This window comes from Tasmannia lanceolata, unplaced genomic scaffold (genome assembly GCF_043159265.1).
Source record: "Tasmannia lanceolata isolate RefF3 unplaced genomic scaffold, GAP_Taslan_0.1 ptg000005l, whole genome shotgun sequence".
Taxonomy (NCBI): domain Eukaryota; kingdom Viridiplantae; phylum Streptophyta; class Magnoliopsida; order Canellales; family Winteraceae; genus Tasmannia; species Tasmannia lanceolata.
In genome coordinates this window covers 12,813,802-12,833,674 of record NW_027518682.1, presented here as the reverse complement: position 1 = coordinate 12,833,674, position 19,873 = coordinate 12,813,802, and the positions used below count along the sequence as shown (strand labels likewise).

At 38.6% G+C, this 19,873-nt stretch overlaps 1 protein-coding gene across 3 annotated transcripts; it reads left to right on the top strand.

The window, feature by feature from the left end:
- Positions 1-8,013: 8,013 nt before the first annotated feature.
- On the top strand, positions 8,014-17,591 carry LOC143876664 (sulfate adenylyltransferase subunit). Of its 3 annotated transcripts, XM_077378353.1 has the most exons (5): positions 8,187-8,327; positions 10,212-10,335; positions 10,538-10,633; positions 16,870-17,091; positions 17,171-17,591. In XM_077378353.1, the coding sequence occupies exons 3-5, from the start codon at positions 10,559-10,561 to the stop codon at positions 17,387-17,389; spliced, it is 516 nt and encodes a 171-aa protein (XP_077234468.1). In that variant the 5' UTR covers positions 8,187-8,327; positions 10,212-10,335; positions 10,538-10,558; the 3' UTR covers positions 17,390-17,591. The 3 variants fall into 3 exon arrangements, with proteins under 3 accessions (XP_077234466.1, XP_077234468.1, XP_077234467.1); XM_077378352.1 differs by lacking the exon at positions 10,212-10,335 and having other exon boundaries at positions 8,188-8,327; XM_077378351.1 differs by lacking the exons at positions 10,212-10,335; positions 10,538-10,633 and having other exon boundaries at positions 8,014-8,327.
- The last annotated feature ends 2,282 nt before the right edge of the window (positions 17,592-19,873 follow it).

The window sequence follows — 19,873 nt, the reverse complement described above, 5'->3', positions numbered from 1 at the left end:
TTCTTGCTATAGTGCGCCAGGGGCTGGGTTACCAAAAAAAAAAAAAAAAAGGAGTATTTTTTGGACATTGGTAAAATCGCACCCCCTGTAGAATGATTCACAACCCTCTTTTAACGTGAATTCAGGCAAACTTTTACGCTTTTTAATGTCAATTAAAAGTGGTGCGCATAATCCTGCAGGGGGTGCGAATATATCATTGGCCCTTCTTCTTTTTTCTTTTTTTTTTGCAAATAAAGTCCTTTCCTCGGCATTGTTTACAAAAAGGCACTGTTCTAGTTTGACAATTTACAAATACAATCAGGCATGTTTGGATGATGAGAAGATTTTGATTTGGATTTCTCACATTTGCAGCCCTTTTTGTGTTGTGATTTGGATCCAGATCAAATCCTTTGATTTCCAAATCAGCGACTTACAGTGAAAAAAATCAGATTTCCAAATATGCTATGGAAATAAGTAATTGGAAATCCACAGATCTTGTAGTTTCCTTCACCCGCTCTGCTCCTCAACCTCTCTCCTCCAGTAGGAAGTACCCTTTTTCCCTCTCTGTCTCCCTCAACATGAGCGGGCGGAGCTATTCATTTTGTATTCGGACTCAAAACTCAATTCCAAATCCAAATACAAAATATGAGGTGTTCAAACGGGCCCTCATCGAATATTCAAATTTGAATGAATATTGCAATTCGTGTCATGCCATCTTTCTTCTATTTTTTCACTCATAGAAAGATCAAAATGTCATAACATGTGAAATGGACGAAAATTACCTCGTAAACAGACCAAAGATAACCATTGATACGTGAAGATGATCGGGTGGGTCCACCAACTCAACTCAAACTCATGCAGGACGTATCATTTTAACTTAAGTTTTAACTTTTAATGGGATAGGTCCCATGATCTCCACCTGAGCTCGTGTATAAGGTGGGGTCCATCATTTTACATCTCATGTTTTGATGTTTTGATCTGCTAACGAAGTGGCTGATAAGTTGGCAAAAGATGGAGTATCGAAGCAGGATTTAGAACTTTATGATTTTCTCCCTCCTTAATTGTATCTCCCGGGGCAGTTTCAGTTCCGTGGGAGTGTTATGTTTTTCTGTTTCTGTAAGGAGGACTTCCTCGGTCTTCATTTAATATATTCTGCAAGGTAATTTCCATAGTTTTACATATATGGACATTTTGGTCTTTTGAGTAAAAAAAAATCTACCATGGGTATTTTGGTCTCAAGTTGATGGCATGACAGGATTGGCAAAATTCAGTCAAATGTTGAAGCTTTATTTGTAAATTGTCAATCTAGAAGGCTGTTTTTCTTTTTCTTTTTTTCTTTTTCTTTCAGCAAATAAAGCAATTTCATAAAACAACCCATGCTATGAATTTCAGAAGTCAAATGATGTATTCACCACTTTTTCTTTCCCCTTGACCCCTGTTTGGATTGGATTGCAGGAATTTTCTGAATAAGGTTGGAAAAGGGGAAAAATATTTAAAAAATTTCCTACCTTTTATGGACAAGAAAAATATAACATGAACCAACCCTATTCATTTTTAATCCAGAGGGACATGATATGATATTCTTATAAACTAGTAAAAAGCGCACGTGCTATCCATTTAAATTATCCATTTATAATTGTACATACTACATCATAGGTTGATCTAAACCGTTCATGTGATGGAACACAACATCAATAGGTTGTGCCCGTAAAATCATTTCCATAGGCTGATCCTAGCCCTCCAATCTATAGAGGTTTCCATGATTGTTGTTCCTCTTAAGGTGCCCATAATTCGTCATTATTTTTACAGGTGTCCTACATTCATAATATCAACATTTCTGTAATTTGACCCGCACACAGTGAATAAGGAAAAGTATTTTTTTCGTCGTCGTTAGGGGTGCAACTTGGGTGTCAACCCGACCCAATTCAGGTTGTGTTGGGCTGACCCGGTTTGATATGGTACCAATTGTTGACCACCTCAACTCAAGCCGGGTTGTTTTGGATTCTGAGAACCAATAGTGAGTCACCAATAATCAGTTTTTAACTCATAATCGGTTCTCAAAATCCAAACCAAACAGGGACTAACAATTAACAAAGGAAAATATTATCCGCACTACTATATTTTGATGATCACGCTCCTCACTTTATTCAAGTACGGTATGGCCCGCACCATAGGATTATCCAAACCGTCCATTGTGGACTACAGAGACTATTTCAATGTTGAAAAAGAAAAACACACATATACATAACTTTTTCAGATGGAATCCAAATTTGGGTTTCGGGTTAGATGGGTCCGGTCCGGTTCGGTTGCCCAACAACCCGACCCGACCCAACCCGATTTCCAATTGGGGTTGATTTTTCCCAACCTAACCCGATTTGCGAAAAAGCTTAATCCGACCCAACCCAAAATCGAGTTGAACCCGACCTGTGTGGGAACATCCAAGTAACAACGACGGTTTGAAATTATATATAGTGTTAATGTTCTCACTACCATATTTTATAATGGCACTACTCACTGTATTTTGATGATCGCACTCCTCACTTGATGTACGGTATGGCCCGTACCCTGTGTCTGTACTTTTCGTATGTAGATTACGATTTTACCCTGTAATAATTTCTCACAGAGATAGATGTTAAATATCAACAGATGAGTTAATGGTAATAGAGTAATGCTAACGTGTAAAACCCAGACAAAAAGAAAAGAAATTTCTTTTGGATGGGCCACTTCCTACATAGGTTGTGCCCCAAAAATAATTTTCAAAGGTTGATCCGAACCCTCTGATCTATAGAGGGTTATAGGTTGATCTGAACTGTCCATGTGATGGAATACAACATCAATCGGTTGTGCCTGTGAAACCATTTTCATAAGTTGATCATAGCCTTCCAATCGATAGGGGTTTGCATAATTGTTGTTCCTCTTCGGGAGCTCGGAATCCATCAATATTTTGCAAGTATCCTTCATGAGTAATATAAAGTAGTTCTTTCGTTATTGTCATATGTCTTTACCTCTTCTTGGTAGTTTTTTGCCGTAATTGTCATAGACAGGCACCCGTGTCGGCACTTTTCGTATGTAGATTATGATTTTACCCTCAAATAATTTCTTTACCTCTTCTCGGTAGTTGTTTCCGTAATTGTCATAGAGACAGATGTTAGATATTAGCAAAGGCGTTACTGGTAAAAGAGTACTGCTGACGTGTGAATCAAAATGTGGGACACAAGCGGAAATAACGGCAAATGACACAAATGCCCTTACATGTGGGATACAATTGGGATTATGGCAGTGGGATACAAGCGGAAATAACGGCAAAGGGTGGAAGAACTTAACTCATCATGCGGAAATAACGGCAGAGGGTGGAAGAACTTAACTCATCATTTAGCCTTTATATATAGTAGTTAGATTAGATTAACTATAGGGCGCTGATATTCTCGCTCCCCCTACAGTCGCTATTCGCTCCCCTTGACGCTGCTTTAACGTAAAACGTTAAAGAGTACAGTAGATAGCACGTTTCCATTCCTTTTAACAGGCATCTCTCTTGGTATTTTACCTAATGCCCTAAATGGCCTCTCTCTCTCTCTCTCTCTCTCTATTTTACCTAATGCCCTAAATAGCCTCTCTCTCTCTCTCTCTCTCTCTCGCCCTCCTGCTCTCTCTCTCTTTTCCCCGCCATAGATAGCAGCTTTCTCTTCTTTTATCACCTACTGGCAGATTTAGGGATTTTAAGAGATTTGTTAGGGTTGTTTGGGTTTTGGAAAAGAAAGAGCCTGGAAAAAGGGGGAAAAGGAAAGGAGAAGAAATTGTTTGGTCCCTTGTGAAGAGACTCTTCTGGATTTGTTCCTGTGCTGGATTTGCATCTAAATCCCTCCTAGAAGAAGGTCGCCGCAAGACTTAATATTCCTTTGCTAGCTATTGTTGCCGACTCGTTAGGGTTTGTTTCCTTCTTTCTGATTTCTTAATTTCTAATAAGGTCTGCTAGCTCTAATTTGTATTCTTATATAGCATTCATGGTATTTATCTCATCTGGCATTCTTTTGCTATTTTTTCAATTCATGAAAGCATGAGTATTTAATCGATCACAAAAAGGAGGCTGACATTTATATTCTCCACTTACTGAATTAAATTGTAAGAAGCATATTACATAATAAGAATGTGAGTTCACTTACAGATCTGTAATAAACATAGGAAATGCTTTAGATTGGTGAAATAAATGAATGCCACACTAAGTGTATCAACCTATGTAACTTCCTTCAATAATTTATACCACACCAAGTGTATTAGACTTAACCGAAAGATGTTAGTTGGCTTTGAAAATATTAGGTGCTGCAGAATTTTATCTTACAGAAAACATTAGACAAATGCAATAAATCCTCTAGGAAGGATCTTATGGTATGCAAATTTGATTGTTTTTATACATTTGAGAACTATAGGAAGATGGGAAGCTAGATGGGCTGTCATTTTTCTTGCAGGAAAGTTACTAAAATTCCTTTTGTTCTTTTGTTTCAAGTGAAATACATTTCATTTGTAGGAAATGCTCTAGTAGATCTTTTGACTAGTCATGATGATCGTATTTCTTGTTTTGGTTTGTTAAACAATTCACATTTATGTATCTAATATGGATCTTTGAGGAACATCTTTCAGGGAATATATTAGTTTGAACTTTGTGTTCACAATTTCTTGATGGATTCTTGGTTAACAATTATAATCTGACATTTTTGTGTCTTTCGATGGGTCATGCAGTTTTACACCTCTAATGGACATCCAAAGTCAAGAAGAATTCCTTGAGCACGAGAAAATGCTTCCACCGCCAATTACTCATTTTCAAAGTCGAGAAGAGCTTATTGAGCAGGTTAGTGGCTTTGCAAGGTCCCAAGGATACATAATAAATATTAGGAAATCAGAAAAAGACAGGAAAGTTATCCTTAAGTGTGACAGGGGAGGTGTTTACAAAGATACTCGTAAGGCCACCACCAGTCATGGTAAGAAGGAAACATGCTCACGTCTTATAAATTGTCCATTTAGAATTGACGGTAAAATGAAAGTTAGTGGTTCATGGATATTGAAGATAAAAAATCTAGACCACAATCATAAAGCTTCCGAAGACATATCTGGTCATCCCTCTAGTCGCCGTTTTTCAAAGGAAGACATTTTACGGATTAAAGAAATGACTATTGCTGGTATACAACCACATCAAATTCTTACTTCTCTGAGGCAAGGCAACCCTCAACTTTTAGCTATATCGAGAGATGTCTACAATTGCATATCCAAGATTCGTAGAGACATCCTTGCAGGTCGCACCGCAATCCAAGCTTTATTAGATGAACTTGCTGATGGTGGATTCCACTATAATGCTAAAAATGATGAAGAAGGTCGTTTGACACATCTATTCTTCGCTCATCCTAAGTCGATCACATTAAGCAAGAACTATTCGAATGTTTTTGTGATGGATTGCACTTATAAGACTAATAAGTACAAGATCCCATTACTTGATATTGTTGGAGTGACAAGCTTTAACTCTTCTTTCTATTCATGCTTTGCTTTTTTACAAAAAGAGGAAAGAGAAGATTATGTATGGGCCTTGACAATGTTCAATGACATGTTGGACAATGTTTCCAGACCTACAGTAATCGTAACTGACAGAGAGCTGGCCCTAATGGGAGCTATAAAGATTGTCTTTCCAGGGGCCATGAATCTTTTGTGTGTATGGCATATTGAGAAGAATATTTTATCCAAATGCAAATGTCATTTTCAAGATGAGGACGATTGGCATAGATTCTTTTCTGCTTGGAGTACTTTGATAGAATCTCCAACTGAAATGGCATATCATAAAGCTTGGCAAGATTTCAATGATGAGTTTGAAGAGAAGGGGATTGCTCTTAATTACATCTTCAATACTTGGCTTTCTTTTAAAGAACGCTTCATAAAGGCATGGACAGAGAAGTATCTTCACTTTGGGAATCGTGTTACATCAAGAGCAGAAGGTGCGCATTCCAATCTTAAAATATACTTGCAACTTTTAACTGGTGATTTTTATTTGGTTAAAAACAAAATATGCCTGGCAATTGAAAACCAATTTGAAGAAATCAAGACCAAGCTTTCTGCTGAAAAAATCAAGGTTCCTTCCGACTTGCGTATCTCCTTATTTGATAAACTTATTAATCGCATATCAGTTTTTACATTAAAAGAGCTTTTCAAGCAATATAACTTGGCCACAAGCAATCCAAATTTAACTACTTGCAAGAGTCACTTTACTGCAACTATGGGACTTCCGTGTGCACACAAGATGAGATGTTTGTTGGATGAAGGCAAGGTGTTGCATTTAGGTGATGTTCACTCACAATGGAGGATCGATGATCGAATGATTGGTGATATTGGAATTGTGAAAAACAATCAAGATAAAATGAAAGAGATACTTGGTGACTTTCATAAGGAATATACAAAATGGCCTCCTTCTCAACAAGAAGTTGCTTTAAATCAACTTTCTCATCTAGTGGGAACTTCGACGCCTATGCTTCGTGAACCTAGTGTTCAAAATCCTAGAGGACGTCCACCAACATCCAAGAATAAAAAATCAAAGAGTAGCACATCAAGAGAACCTTCAGAATTTGAGATTGTGGAAGCAACAAGAAGGTGTAGTACATGCAATGGCGTCGGCCACAATAGGCGAACTTGTCCACGAAAAGATGTTGACACCATGTCAACATCTCAAATTTCTCCTCTCATCCCCACTGGTGTTAGTGATGAAATTGACATTTCAGACTTATATGTTTATCGTAATGGTGCTAATAGCTTTTGGTAGAGCTAGCAAAACACTGATGTGCATTGTTTGTGGCTGACATAATTTTTTGCAAGTATAGGTGGCAAGTGAGACTTCTGATATGACTTTTTGTTGGTATAGAAGGAAAGTGAGACTTCTGACACTTTTGATATCCTCCTAAATTTTTGTTATATGGTGTTCTTTATGATGTTTCCAGCTAGTATAGTTGTGAAAGGTAAGAATTTGTTATCGTGAACTTTCATCGAGTTTTATTTCCAATTCTTCTCAAGCCCTATTCTTCATAAGATATTGATTTGCTTCTCTTGATTTCTTTTACAGGAATGGTTCGTCAAAGTTATCATTCGCACCATAGGACTCCTTCGTATATGTCATTTGTTTTTTGTTATGAAGTAACAAGACACATTTTGGACCATTAGAATGAAACTTTTGTACTGAAAGTCTTACTCACAATTAGAATGGAATTTCCGATCAATTAGATTGACTAATTTTGTTCACTGAACGTTGGAAGTTCAAAGTGACATCTATTTCAAGGAAGCAACTTAAGCTCTGTTTTTATGTTGGAAGAAAATATCTCACTGATCAATGCTTGCTTTGTTTTTATGTTTCTCAAATTTCCTTTTACATAGAAGGTACATATTTGAAATGCAGGCACTTGATTCACATATAGGACTTGATTCATCTAATGGCATGGTCATCATTAGCTTGCCTTTAACACCATTTGCCCAACATCTTATGAGACATCGAATTTAGGGTTTTAGGGTATTATGGTCACTATAAGTTTTATTAAAAATTGCTTGGGTACCTCAGTGTAGCAGAATGCAATTTTGTTGTAATTGCAATGGGTAATAAAAAAATCCCAACCGAACAGTGCCTAATGGCTTTGGAACTAACTTCAGATTAAAGGGCATTTATGTAATTTAATAATATTAGATCATCCAACAGGAGGCTTTTTTGGGGAGCTTTTGGTAATATTCTTTGACAAGGAGTGTAGTTGTTGGGGTGTCTTTTTGGCAGAGAGAGAGAGAGAGAGCTTTTGGTAAATATTCCAGCCAGTTAGGGCTTTTGGTAAATACCCCAGCCGGTAAAGCAACCTACTGTACTCTTTAACGTTTTATGTTAAAGCAGCATCAAGGGGAGCGAATAGCGACTGTAGGGGGAGCGAGAATATCAGCGCCCTAACTATATTCATATCATTTCCCTCGTAACTGAGGAAACACAAAAACTTTCCCAAGAAAAAAATTCCATGAGAAATGTTTTTTCATGCCAAACAGGGGCATAAACTTACTAGACAGGGTCACCCTTGCAATAAAAAAGATCGGGCATTTTTTCCTTCGTTTTTGTTCATCCCAAAGGAGAGGAGAGAAACATGGCGCAGGCTCTTACCCTACGCCCACCCCACCGAACCCTCGATTCCTCACTCTATTCTCCCAAACGACCTTCTCTTTCTCTCGATTCATCCTTCCTTCGCTTCTGCAACGTTCTCATCCAGAATCCAAACCCTAGATGGGAGATTCTGCAGCAGAAATTGAAGTGCAGAGGCAAACATTCTTGCTTATTCGCAGATAATCGCAAGCAGGTAATCTCAATTTTCTCCCTCTTCTTACCTGTTGCTTTTACTTGTGAAAGAGCCTTCTCTTGTGTGATTTTCTTTTCTTATCTGGTTCTGATACATCTTTTTCCGTAGTTAATGAAGAAGATGAAGAAATATTCTCGAATCTTTCCATTTAATCCTATATTTTCAATCTTGTGATAACATTCTAGAATTGATTCACTCCAGATTTTCCTTTTTTTCTTAATATGATGAAGAAGCGATAAATGACTATTCTTTTCCTTCTAGTGATACTTATTTTAAATTATTAATAATTGTTAGGAAAATCTGATACTTGTTTTTTTTTCCCCCCTCTGATAATGAAGATACTGCTCAAGTATTATTGAAAATTTAGTTATGTTGCAGCAAGAACCCGCTGCTGGAAATCCGGTTACTGGAAACTACTCAAAACAAACAACAACAAATAGCCATGGTAACCCATGAAAAAGGCCCAAACATGTTTGTGCAACAGATTAAGTGTGCAGTGAAATAAAGAAAGACAACAAGAAATAAAGAGACACACGGGATTTACTTGGTTCAGCTCTTGGCCTACATCCATGAGCAATCCGGCAAGTAGAAATTCACTTGGAAGGATGGGAAATACAAACAAGGCTGAAAACCCTTACCTCTCCCAAACAATGGTGTTAAAAAAACCCACCAACACCATCTTCTTACAACCCAAGCAAAAATCCAACTCCCACTTTACAATGTCTCACAACCTGGAAAACACCATAAAGGAAACCCAATAACCTTGGATCTAAGCTCTTGCAAAAGAGGAGGAAGAAAACCCTTGAAGAGAGAAACGCTCTTTTCTTGTAGATAAAGTGCCCTAACTTATTCTTCTAAAATCAACCCCCACCCACGCCAAACTAAAGGTGAGAGCGCCCTTTAGTGAACTTATAAAATACATTCCAAGAATGTCCTTCATGAAAAAGTTAATCCCAAACTTAGGAAATCTGGTTATTTTATATCACCAATTCAACAAGTTAAATGGCGATTTTTTTTCTCTACATGCTGTTTTAGATTTTTTTTATAAAGACTGATTTTGATTTTCCCTTTGTACTAGTTACTGAGGATTTTTTCATTAAAAAAAAAAAAACAAAGTAACTGCTGAAGCATTCTTGAATATTTTTTCTTAGATGATGCAATTTAGTATCCTTTCTCTTGATGCGACATTGAAATTTCTGATAGATAGCATGCAATGAGCTGCTGATGAATGGTTTCCTTTTTTTATAATTTAATTATCTTTGAAATCGGAATTAGGAGGTTTTTCCCTAGTTCACTATTGAAATGTTGGCTTATAAGGAGGAAAAAAATTGCAGATAAAGATTATGAAATTTGAATTCTGTCTTTTGTTAGAAAAACTAAATCAATGGAAAATGAAATCAGAGAGTCTAACACAAAGCATAATAAAAAAATGAACCTAACACATCCGGTTAGTTCTCTTTATGGTACACCGGAAGCATGAGGAATAGGTGAGAGGTGAACCTCTCGCCTGAGAAAAGGGAGAACCTTGAATCCACAAGGTAAAACAGAAAACTTAGATCAATTTTTATTCAATGAATGAATTGTGTACATGCCCACTCCAATATTTATAGAGTTTTCTTAACTTCTAAGCCCCATCAAACCCTAGCTCCCATCCTATTCAATTCTATCCAAATCTTATGTTCAATCTTATCCGAAAACTCAGCCTAAAAGCACTCCTAATTAAAGTATAATAACTACTCTAACTACACACAAGTAGATAAACTCTATTAAGACTCCTAATTAGAATCCATCTCTTAAATTAGTTTCGAATCTATCCTACATCACTTTAAGACACTTGTCTCCTCCCTTTTGGGCTGGGTTTTTAATCATTGATCAATTTAGCAGGATTTGACATAATCCGACCTGATACAATCAAGCTATGATCGTTCTGCTGTTGAAGTTTGCAAACATACGTGAGCCGAGCTCAATACGAAGATCCCATTCAACTGATGTGCTCACAGAAGCCAAGGTTTTAGATGTCGGTGTCAGTTTCAGTTGCCACAGAAATGGAAGCATTTCAATTTCGGTTGGAAATTTCAGTGGAAATCCTATAAAATCACGAAAACATATGCAAATGATACAATTTAAAGATGGAACTGTTAAAGATGGAACTGAACAGTATTCTCAGCTTTGCAACTTTTTCCTCACCCCCCATCTCTTGTTGCATGCAGGAGAATTAACACCCGGCGACTATGCTGATCAGTGTACAAAAGATACTTAAAGCCCCAAGATCAGTCAATTGTCCCCTCATTTCAGCAAGCTTCCAAGTGAGCCTCTACATCAATATTGATATAGTATACCACCATTAGACTTACGATTTTGGTTTATGCATTTCGGTCATTCTGGTTTCAGTTTTGGTGGGGATGGCAATAAAAACATTTCGGTTGTTTTGTGTCGATTTCCGTGGAAATTCAAAACCATGACAGACGTTTGTTAAAAAAACAAAAGATATGCTCACAACCTCAGGTATAATGAAAACTAGTAAACTGTGTAAAAGAGGAAAAAGAAAAGATATTAGAGAGGGCATATCATCTGGTTTTGCAATGGATGCAATGATACTTTTGTGGGGAGGAAGAGGGTATGATATTAAATGGTCGAGAGTTTTAAATGAAAAACCTCAGCCTGTTGTTAGAGCCGTTACGTGGGATAATTTATAGTACATAGTGATGCAAAAATATATCAAAGGATCATCAAGACTTATTATAGGAGAAAACAGAAAGAAAATAGGGCCAAACTGAGATGAATTGTGATATCGTGCTGACGCCAAAACATGCCATTTTTTATGTCAATAGATGGCCCATATGTGGTCAAAAGATGAGCGGAAGCCTCCCTACGCTTGCCTTTTTAGAGTGAGGAGTTTTATTGGGTACTTCTTTGGAATTTTCTAAGCCTTTTAAGATGAATTTTAGAAGTTACTTTTTTGGGATGAAAATCCCACTTTTCTACCTCACTGTGCTTGGGAAACTGTGTTGAATAGTTTTTTTTAGAGATCTTATGGTTTTGGAATAAGAGGAACATTATCCTCGTATGATTCCTCACCACACGTCCACTGCCCGCCAGCCCTAGATTTCATTGGAAGGGACCATCGAAGTTGAGCTTGATGAGTTTCCATGTGGCCTTCTGCTCCCCTTTTTGAACACTATCCCAAATGATGATGTTAATTGTGAAACATATCTTGAATGGAGGTCACACTCACCCATAAGAAAACAAGGCTTTTGAGCTCCCCAACTAGAAGAGAAATATGATGTCCGATGGTTTCTCTCCATCCAAACAGTCATGCCACTGTGAAAGGAGTCAATTGCTAAAAAATCTGTCCTTCCTCATCACACCTCTTTAACCACCACTGATACAGATTTTAGGCCTAAATAAGAGGCATATTTGCCCTTTAGATTTTCTACGAATTTATTTTCCATGTTATTTAGTTTTTAGGATCTTATTTTCCATTTTAGGCAGTTTATTCTGTTTAGAGTTCTTATTTTAGTAGGCTTCTTTAAAAGTTCATGTTTCAGTAGGATTCTAGTTCTTAGGTTATTTATTTGCCTATATATAGGCCTCTTTACAGCTTAATTTGTAACTTTGATGATTATTGATATTGAATAAAGATTATTTTCCCTCTAATTCTGGTTTTCTTCTTCTCTCTTCTGATTTCTTCTCTTCTCTCCCTAAATTCATCTCTTCTTCAGGTTATTTTCGTCTCTCCTTCCCCTATTCATCTAATTCTATCCCCTTTCGTCTATTTCTCTCCCCTTTCCTCAATTTTTCTTCACGGTGCTGCATCAATTTGGTATCAGAGCTAAGATCCAAGAGTTCTGACGGATAATTTTCTTCCAACCCAGCTACCGACCCTCTGTTTGCCTGAAGATTGAACACAAACAACCACTTTTCTCACCTAACTTCAATCAAACCTGCAACTCAGAACCTAACCCATATTTTTCCTAAAAGCCCTAACCCAATTTTTTTCTTCACAGATTCATCTCTATCATACCCTCGAATACTACCCTTCATCTGTCTCCTACCGGCACTCTGCCGAAGCCGCGCCACCGCCATCAATCCCTAGCCATCAAACCCTTGCACTAAAGTCAAAAAAAAAGAAAAAAAAGAAGAAGGAGGTCTGTAGGCCGCCGCCGTCGACAACCCTCGTTGGAGCTTCCGTCTCCGTCACCGCCGCCTCTTGCCGGAAATCCCGCCGGCCTTCCTCCTCTACACCGGCCCCACCACTGTTTACGAGGAGGTGAAACCCATTTGGGTTTCTATTCATGTACACTGTGCAGAGGAGAAACCCTTTTGGGTTTTGTTCGATTGAACAAGAGATAGACGAAAAGAAACCCCCCTTCTTTACTTGGACACCCTCCCCCCCCCCCCCCCCCAATTTATCCCCCCCTTTCTCTCCTTGGGCACCCCTAACTTAAAATCTCACATGACATACCCATCACGTGAGTGAAAAGTAAGAAAACAATAAGAGGAACTTAATATTTCCCCCCATTCTTACCTTGGGCAACCCCCACTTGCTCTTTCCACATATTTTAACCCCTTCTTTTACCTTCAATCACCCCCCCCCCCACCCCCAAAAAAAAACAGAATGTTTATTCTCTGTTTTTCCTTCTCTCTAAACTTTCTCTCTCCATGTTTTTCCTTTTCTCTCCTCTCTGAATTTTCTCTCTCCTCTCTCTACCTAGTATCTCTCTTATTTTCGAGCTATTTTCGCTCGAAATTGGCATGCGACTTCAACACAAAAGTTGAAGTACTTGATTAGTAGAACACACCCGTATCAGTTTCCGCCGCAGACAATGATTTTCAGCACAATTCAGGTGCAATTTCTGCTGTTGATCGCGCCCCTCTTCCGATCATTAGCTTTCACTCATCCGATTTCAGATCCGCGACAGACGTTGTGCTTCTTTCGACATGCCAGACAGATCAGACAGTTGATTTTAGTTTTCGACATCGATCCCTATGCCTCCACTATTTATTCCATATTTTGATGGGTACGACGAAAGCTATTGGAATGGACGCACTCCCTTTAGCTATTATGAGGATGCATGGTTACAGTGGATTGATGCTCTAGACACATATCATGAATACAATGGCCACGATCACCTAGCGACTAGGGTTGCAACTTGGGTCGGGTTTTACCCGACCCGAAAATAACACGGGTCGGATTTAGAAATCATAGGTCTTGGGTAGGGTTGGGTTTTAAATTGGAAAACCCGAACCAATCATGGGTAGGGCCGGGTTTAAAGACAAAAAACCCGAAACCCGGCCCAACTCATATGGGTGTACTGTGACTTTCTTAAATATATCTTGAATAACATAGAAAATTACTTTCCAATATATAGATACAATTGCTTTCATTGAGGTGATCATGTCTGTTATGTAAAAATATAGCGTTTTTGTTAAATTTATACACTTGATAACGCAAATTTAGAGATTTTTGGTGTGAAGATTGGTTTTTTTTCGTTCAATCTTTAAAATCGGTCCCTATCCTACGCCAAAAATGAATACCCGACCTGACCCAACCCAACCCTAGAAACTATCTTGGGTAGGGTTGGGTTTACAAATCTTGGGTTTTCTTGTATAAAATTAGACCCAACCCAACCCGAGATAATTCTCGCGTAGGGTAGGGTTTTGGAAAACCCAACCCGCCCGACCCGAGTTGGACCGCTACTAGCGACTATCTATTGGGCTAAAGAAACTGTGCAACGACAAGCCCAATGCTCATGGGACCACATGGAAACGTACCGTCGTAGAAGAGACGAGCCTCCAATCTATCGTTGGAAGGATGTTCGTGATTTTTTTATGACTCTTTATACGCTCCACTATCTACGGAGATTGAAGAGTGAAGAAGCCGCTCGACGAGAAGAAGCAGCTTGCTGTGAACAAGAAGCAGCAGCCCGTCGTACACGCGAAGCTAAAATTGAAGCTGAGAATTTAGAGCGTCGCATGCGTGAGTCAGATTTGCAGAGCCGCCCCACTACTTCATCTGTCTTACCCATTGCTGATATTTTTATGGGTCCAGATGCTAGTATTGATGAGATCATTGATGTTGTGCCTTTGATTCCATCAGATTCAGACTCTGAGATGGACGATCCAGAGTTAGAGACTCAGTTGATTGCTGATATCGACATCGTTGCGCAGGATGCTTATGAGATTTCTGCCGCACCGATTGCTGATTATCTAGAGAGTGAGCTTCACTCTTCTGGGGCAGATCCACGTGAGGCTGATCCATTGCTTGAGTCCGAGCCGAGTGACCAGATCGTTGAGGCATTACGAGCTTCCTCTTCACACCTCTTTAACCACCAATGATGCAGATTTTAGGCCTAAATAAGAGGCATATTTGCCCTTTAGATTTTCTACGAATTTATTTTCTATGTTATTTAGTTTTTAGGATTTTATTTTCCATTATAGGCAGTTTATTCTGTTTAGAGTTCTTATTTTAGTAGGCTTCTTTAAGAGTTCATGTTTTAGTAGGATTCTAGTTCTTAGGTCGTTTATTTGCCTATATATTGGCCTCTTTACAACTTATTTTGTAACTTTGATGATTATTGATATTGAATAAATATTCATCTCCTTCTAATTCTGGTTTTCTTCTTCTCTCTTCTTCAGGTTATTTTCGTCCCCTATTCTTCTAATTCTATCCCATTTCGTCTATTTCTCTCATCTTTCCTCAATTTTTCTTCACGGTGCTGCATCAACAACATAATGAATGAAGATGTGGTTGCAGGACTCCTCGGCTGATTTGCATAACACGCATCTATTTGCCAAATGGCAATTCTTCCATTTGAGAATATCAAGCGTGCTCATCTCTCATGAGCCATCACCCAACAAAACCTTTGGATTATGGGTTGTGCACTAGCCTCCCAAAAGTGCATTGAAAGAAGGTTTGGCGCCCTCACCAAACTAAAGAAAAATAAGCGAATGGAGAACTCCCCTCGTGGTCTGGGGCCTACACCTCTTATCCCTGATGAAAATTCACACAAATAGACTATGTAAACGACCAAGAAGATGGTTAACGAGTATTGATCCTTGAAATTATGGTTTTGCTCCCGAGCATCTACCCTTAACCTTCTACCCTCCTGCTCATGCCATTTGACCCATACTCCAAAGGCATTTGTTGAGTTGAGCCTTGTTCCTCAACCAGACAACCACAACCACAAGTTACCAATACTGAGGACCCCTTCCGACTTAGGTCGGCACACCACCTCCAATTTCACCGAATGTCTCATCCCAAAGAAAGTCTCTTTGGAGTTTCTCAAACCGCTTTGCAACAACACTGGGATCTTAAAGTGGGACATGAAATAGGTCAGAAGGTTGGCCAAAGCGGCCTTAGAGTGATCCTACCACCTAATTATAGGTACTCCTTCCCATGCCCCAATTTCTTCTCAATCTGCTTAATCATTGGCTACCAAAGGGCATTTAAAAAAAAAGAAGTCCCCCTAAGGGATTTTGGTATGACATCAAAAGAGGGAGGCCAAGATAACCGAGATTGACCCTGCAAGCTCAATCGCCCCATTATCCTCCATGTTAAGCAGCCTCCAAGATGCACATAGCCCCATCCGCTTTGAGTCCCGAAACTTCCTCAAACCACCATAAGATACCATCTTAAGTTCTGAAGTTGGGATATAGAGTCGCCACAAAAGTCAAGATGTCATGTGAATTGAAGGTGGTATTTTTAACCAAACTCGTTTAGTCTTGCTTAGGGGTATAACCGTTTACTGGGGAAAATTTTGAATATCACATCCATCCATTATCATGGATATAGACAGTGATATATATTGTTAAACAAGACTGCAAGGCCAGACAAATCATACCAGGTTCAAAATAGATTGATGGACAAAGTGTCAAAGGCAAAAGGTCTAATGAGGATCAATAGAAGGTACGCGTGGCAAACATATGGTTACTTGATTAGCAGTTTGAGGTTTACTGTGTTTTTGGTGAAAATAAGAGAGAACTAGCCTGATTTGCTATTAGTTCATGGTCCGTGTGACTAGGAAGGGGGAGAAATTGGTGACAATGGTTTGTCTCAATTCTTGGAGTGGAAACCCTGACAACCTGGGATACATTGAAGGAAAGAGTAGAGTGCAAATGCTGTCAAGGTTTTTCATTTTAGGATTGGCAAATGAGTCTCTTAGATCGTAATTGATGGAAGAATATTTGCTTTTCTTGATACAATGGCATTCCACAGCATTTTTGGCATATCAATCTTCCTGATGTTTTTTAAAAGATATCTTCAGTCTTCCTGATGTTTTTTAAAAGATATCTTTCAAAAAAAAAAAATCTTCCTGATGTTTTTATCCCTTTTGAAAAGAATGATGCTTGTCCATAACCAAAAACTGTTGATGCTTTGTCAACTTCTGAATTATTCAGCATTTTTTTGGTGAAATATATCAAAAGTAAATGTGTTGCAATCATATTTCAGAACCTCATTTCCCATTTTGTCTCCAAGTTCTGGTTCAAGATTTCTCTTGAATATGGGTTTATATAATTTTTTCTATCTTTCTATCCTCAGGAACAAGCTAGAAAAGCATTAGAAAGTGCTCTTGGTGGAAGGAAAACCGAGTTTGAAAAGTGGAACAAAGAAATTCAGAAGAGGGAGAAGTTGGGCGGCGGAGGCAGTGCTGGTGGGGGAGGCTGGTTTGGAGGGGGCGGATGGTTTGGTTGGTCCAACGGTGAGCATTTTTGGAAGGAGGCACAACAAACAAGCCTTGCCATAGTGGGTATGATTCTTATGGTAATCTCTCTCTCTCTCTCTCTCTGGTTTTTCTTTCATGGTTTATTATATAATGGAGATATATCTCTTTGTTTGGCAGTATCTTGTGATTGCTAAGGGCAATGTAATGCTTGCTGTCATCATGAACCCCTTGTTATTTGCACTACGAGGGATAAGAAACGGTCTCGAGCTTTTATCATCTCGTATGCCTGGAAAGATTTCTCCATCTGAGATTGCCTCTTTTCAGACAGCGAACAGGGAAGATCCAGCTCGAATCTCAGCTAAAGAAAGTGTGGTGAGGAAATGGGGAATGGACTGATGATATCTTCATTCTAGCATGGCTTCCCATCATATCCATTTTGTTTAGAAGAGGTCAGCATCTCTTTACAGTTGAGGAGTTGGTGTAACATCTGACTTAGATGAACAGCAACATAGAAATTGAGGCCTTGTATTCAAAATTCCACCATGTTTGTGAACTTGTTGGTTCCATAAACTAATACAATTTTCTTATGTTTGGAATATGACATATGGGTACCCCCTTGTTTTGATAAATACACTCGTGTCACTTAACACCCTGTTGGAAACAATAAGTGGCAGCAGAGAAATCTACAAGTGAAGGGGCGCAATAATAGCAGTGGTGTAATTATGAGATCTTGTTGTTATTCTTTCGAGGGTTGCTAGCAAAACGGGAATCCCGTTTGAAAGAAAAAAGACGAGAGCCTCGTGTGACAGGTGCGCAAGAAGACAGAGAAGGGGCACGAATCCTCACGAAAGCCAGAAATCAATTTGAAATTAACCAAATGATCGGTCAATTTCACCATCTTCTTTATTTTCTAAACGGGATCTTGTTTTAGAAGTATTTTCCTTATTGTTATGAAGAAATAGGGATTTGCTAGGGGCCATTTGAGAAGACATTTCGCGGAACAGCTGTTGCAGGAGAGTGCAGTCACATAGGCTCACTTTTCAATAGATTTTGTCTTATTAATTTATTTCATCTGAGGTAGCTGCATTCTCAATTTCTCATGCAACAGCCGTTCCGTGAAATGCCTTTTGTGATGGTCCCTAGCAAATCAGAAGAAATAAAAGGGGAAGTGATATCAGCACAAGTGCACAACTACGGTTTTATAATATGTGATTATATGTGGTGTCACTCATGGTTTTAAATTTCGACCGAAGATTTCGGTGGAGACCGACACCGAAACCCATAAAAACCGAAACGGTCATTTATTTTGACCGAAATTTTGGGAAAACCAAAATTTGACCCAAAAAATCTTTTTTTTTTAATATTTCACCGAAATTTTGGCCGAAATTTTGAAATTTCAAACTCCTAAACCAGTACCGAAATCGAAATTTTAAACCTTGGTGTCACTTGTCATGTATGGTTAACCATGGTTTTAAATTTCGACCGAAATCCGAAATTGATTTCGGTGGAGACCGACACCGAAACCTATAAAACCGAAACGGTCATTTATTTTTTCGGGAAAACCGAAATTTGACCCAAAAAATCTTTTTTTTAAAATATTATTTTAATATTTCACCGAAATTTCAGCCGAAATTTAATATTGAATAAAATATTACTTTCGGGTTTTGTACCAGATTTCGACCGAAATTTCAAACTCCGAAACCGGTACCAAAACCGAAATTTTAAACCTTGTGCTTAACCATATTCAAGGGAAGTGATAAATCGGCCCAAAATATCTTAAATGGAGCCTGAGGAGAGTGAAAGACACATAGGGGCTCCATTTAAGATATTTTGGGCCGAGGAGAGAGAAAGACACATAGGGGCTCCATTTAAGATATTTTGGGCCGAGGAGAGAGAGAGAGACACATAGGGGCTCAATTTAAGATATTTCGGGGTCGATTGATCACTTCCCAAATTCAATCATGGCTGTGATATTTGCACTCCCTTGTGCCAATAAGGCTTTTGCAATTTGAAGTTGAAAAACAACTGAAGTAGTCGTTAATAGTATGGACTGCCAATATCAAAACAAAGGAGTGGGGATATCATTTGGAAAAAGTGCATAAGAAAGTTCCTTCAACTAAGGGGCTAGGATGAAATGGTCTTATGGTGACCTACTCTCTCTCTCTCTCTATCGTTTAAATGATGACAATTTCCTAAATGCTACCATCCAAAGGCAATGTAAATTGTTAACCCTTGATCGAATTTGATCTTTCGGCTTACCTCTCAAATTTTTTTTTGATCTTGTGGCTTATGTTTTCCTTGGGTAATATATCCAAAGGGAAATGATATCAGCACAACCATGCTAACAATTGCACAAACCCACCTTGTCTTTTCCTTTCCATTTTAATCGGTTTGTAAGAGCTTTTTGGGAACTGTAATAACCCTCGATTGCTCTCTAATTCCCTAAATAATCAAGGACAAGGAATGATAGATGCAAGGGCCCTCATATGTAGGGCTGCAACTCGGGTCGGGTTTTGGAGAACCCAACCCTACCCGATAAATATCTCGGGTCGGGTCGGGTCGGGTTTTTTTCCGGAAAACCCACGATTCCCAAACCCGGCCCTACCCATGATAAATCTCGAGTCGGGTCGGGTTTTTTCACGTTGACCAAATTTTTAAGGAAAATTCTTGTTTGGCAAGGCAACTCAACTCATAGAAGCAGAAATTACACTCACATTACACTTGAATCAAACAATGATGTAATTACACTCACATCACACTTGAATCAAACAATGCTGTAATCCAACAATGTTGTAATTACAATCAAACAATGCTGAATCAAACACTTGAATCAACTCAACTCATAGAAGCAGAAATTACACTCACATACAGTAACAGTGG

Coding starts and splice junctions, on each gene's coding strand:
- LOC143876664 (XM_077378351.1), top strand. CDS start 8,118: ATGGCGCAGGCTCTTACCCTACGCCCACCCCACCGAACCCTCGATTCC. Junction 8,328..16,869: donor TCGCAGATAATCGCAAGCAG/GTAATCTCAATT, acceptor TTCTATCCTCAG/GAACAAGCTAGAAAAGCATT. Junction 17,092..17,170: donor TAGTGGGTATGATTCTTATG/GTAATCTCTCTC, acceptor TTTGTTTGGCAG/TATCTTGTGATTGCTAAGGG.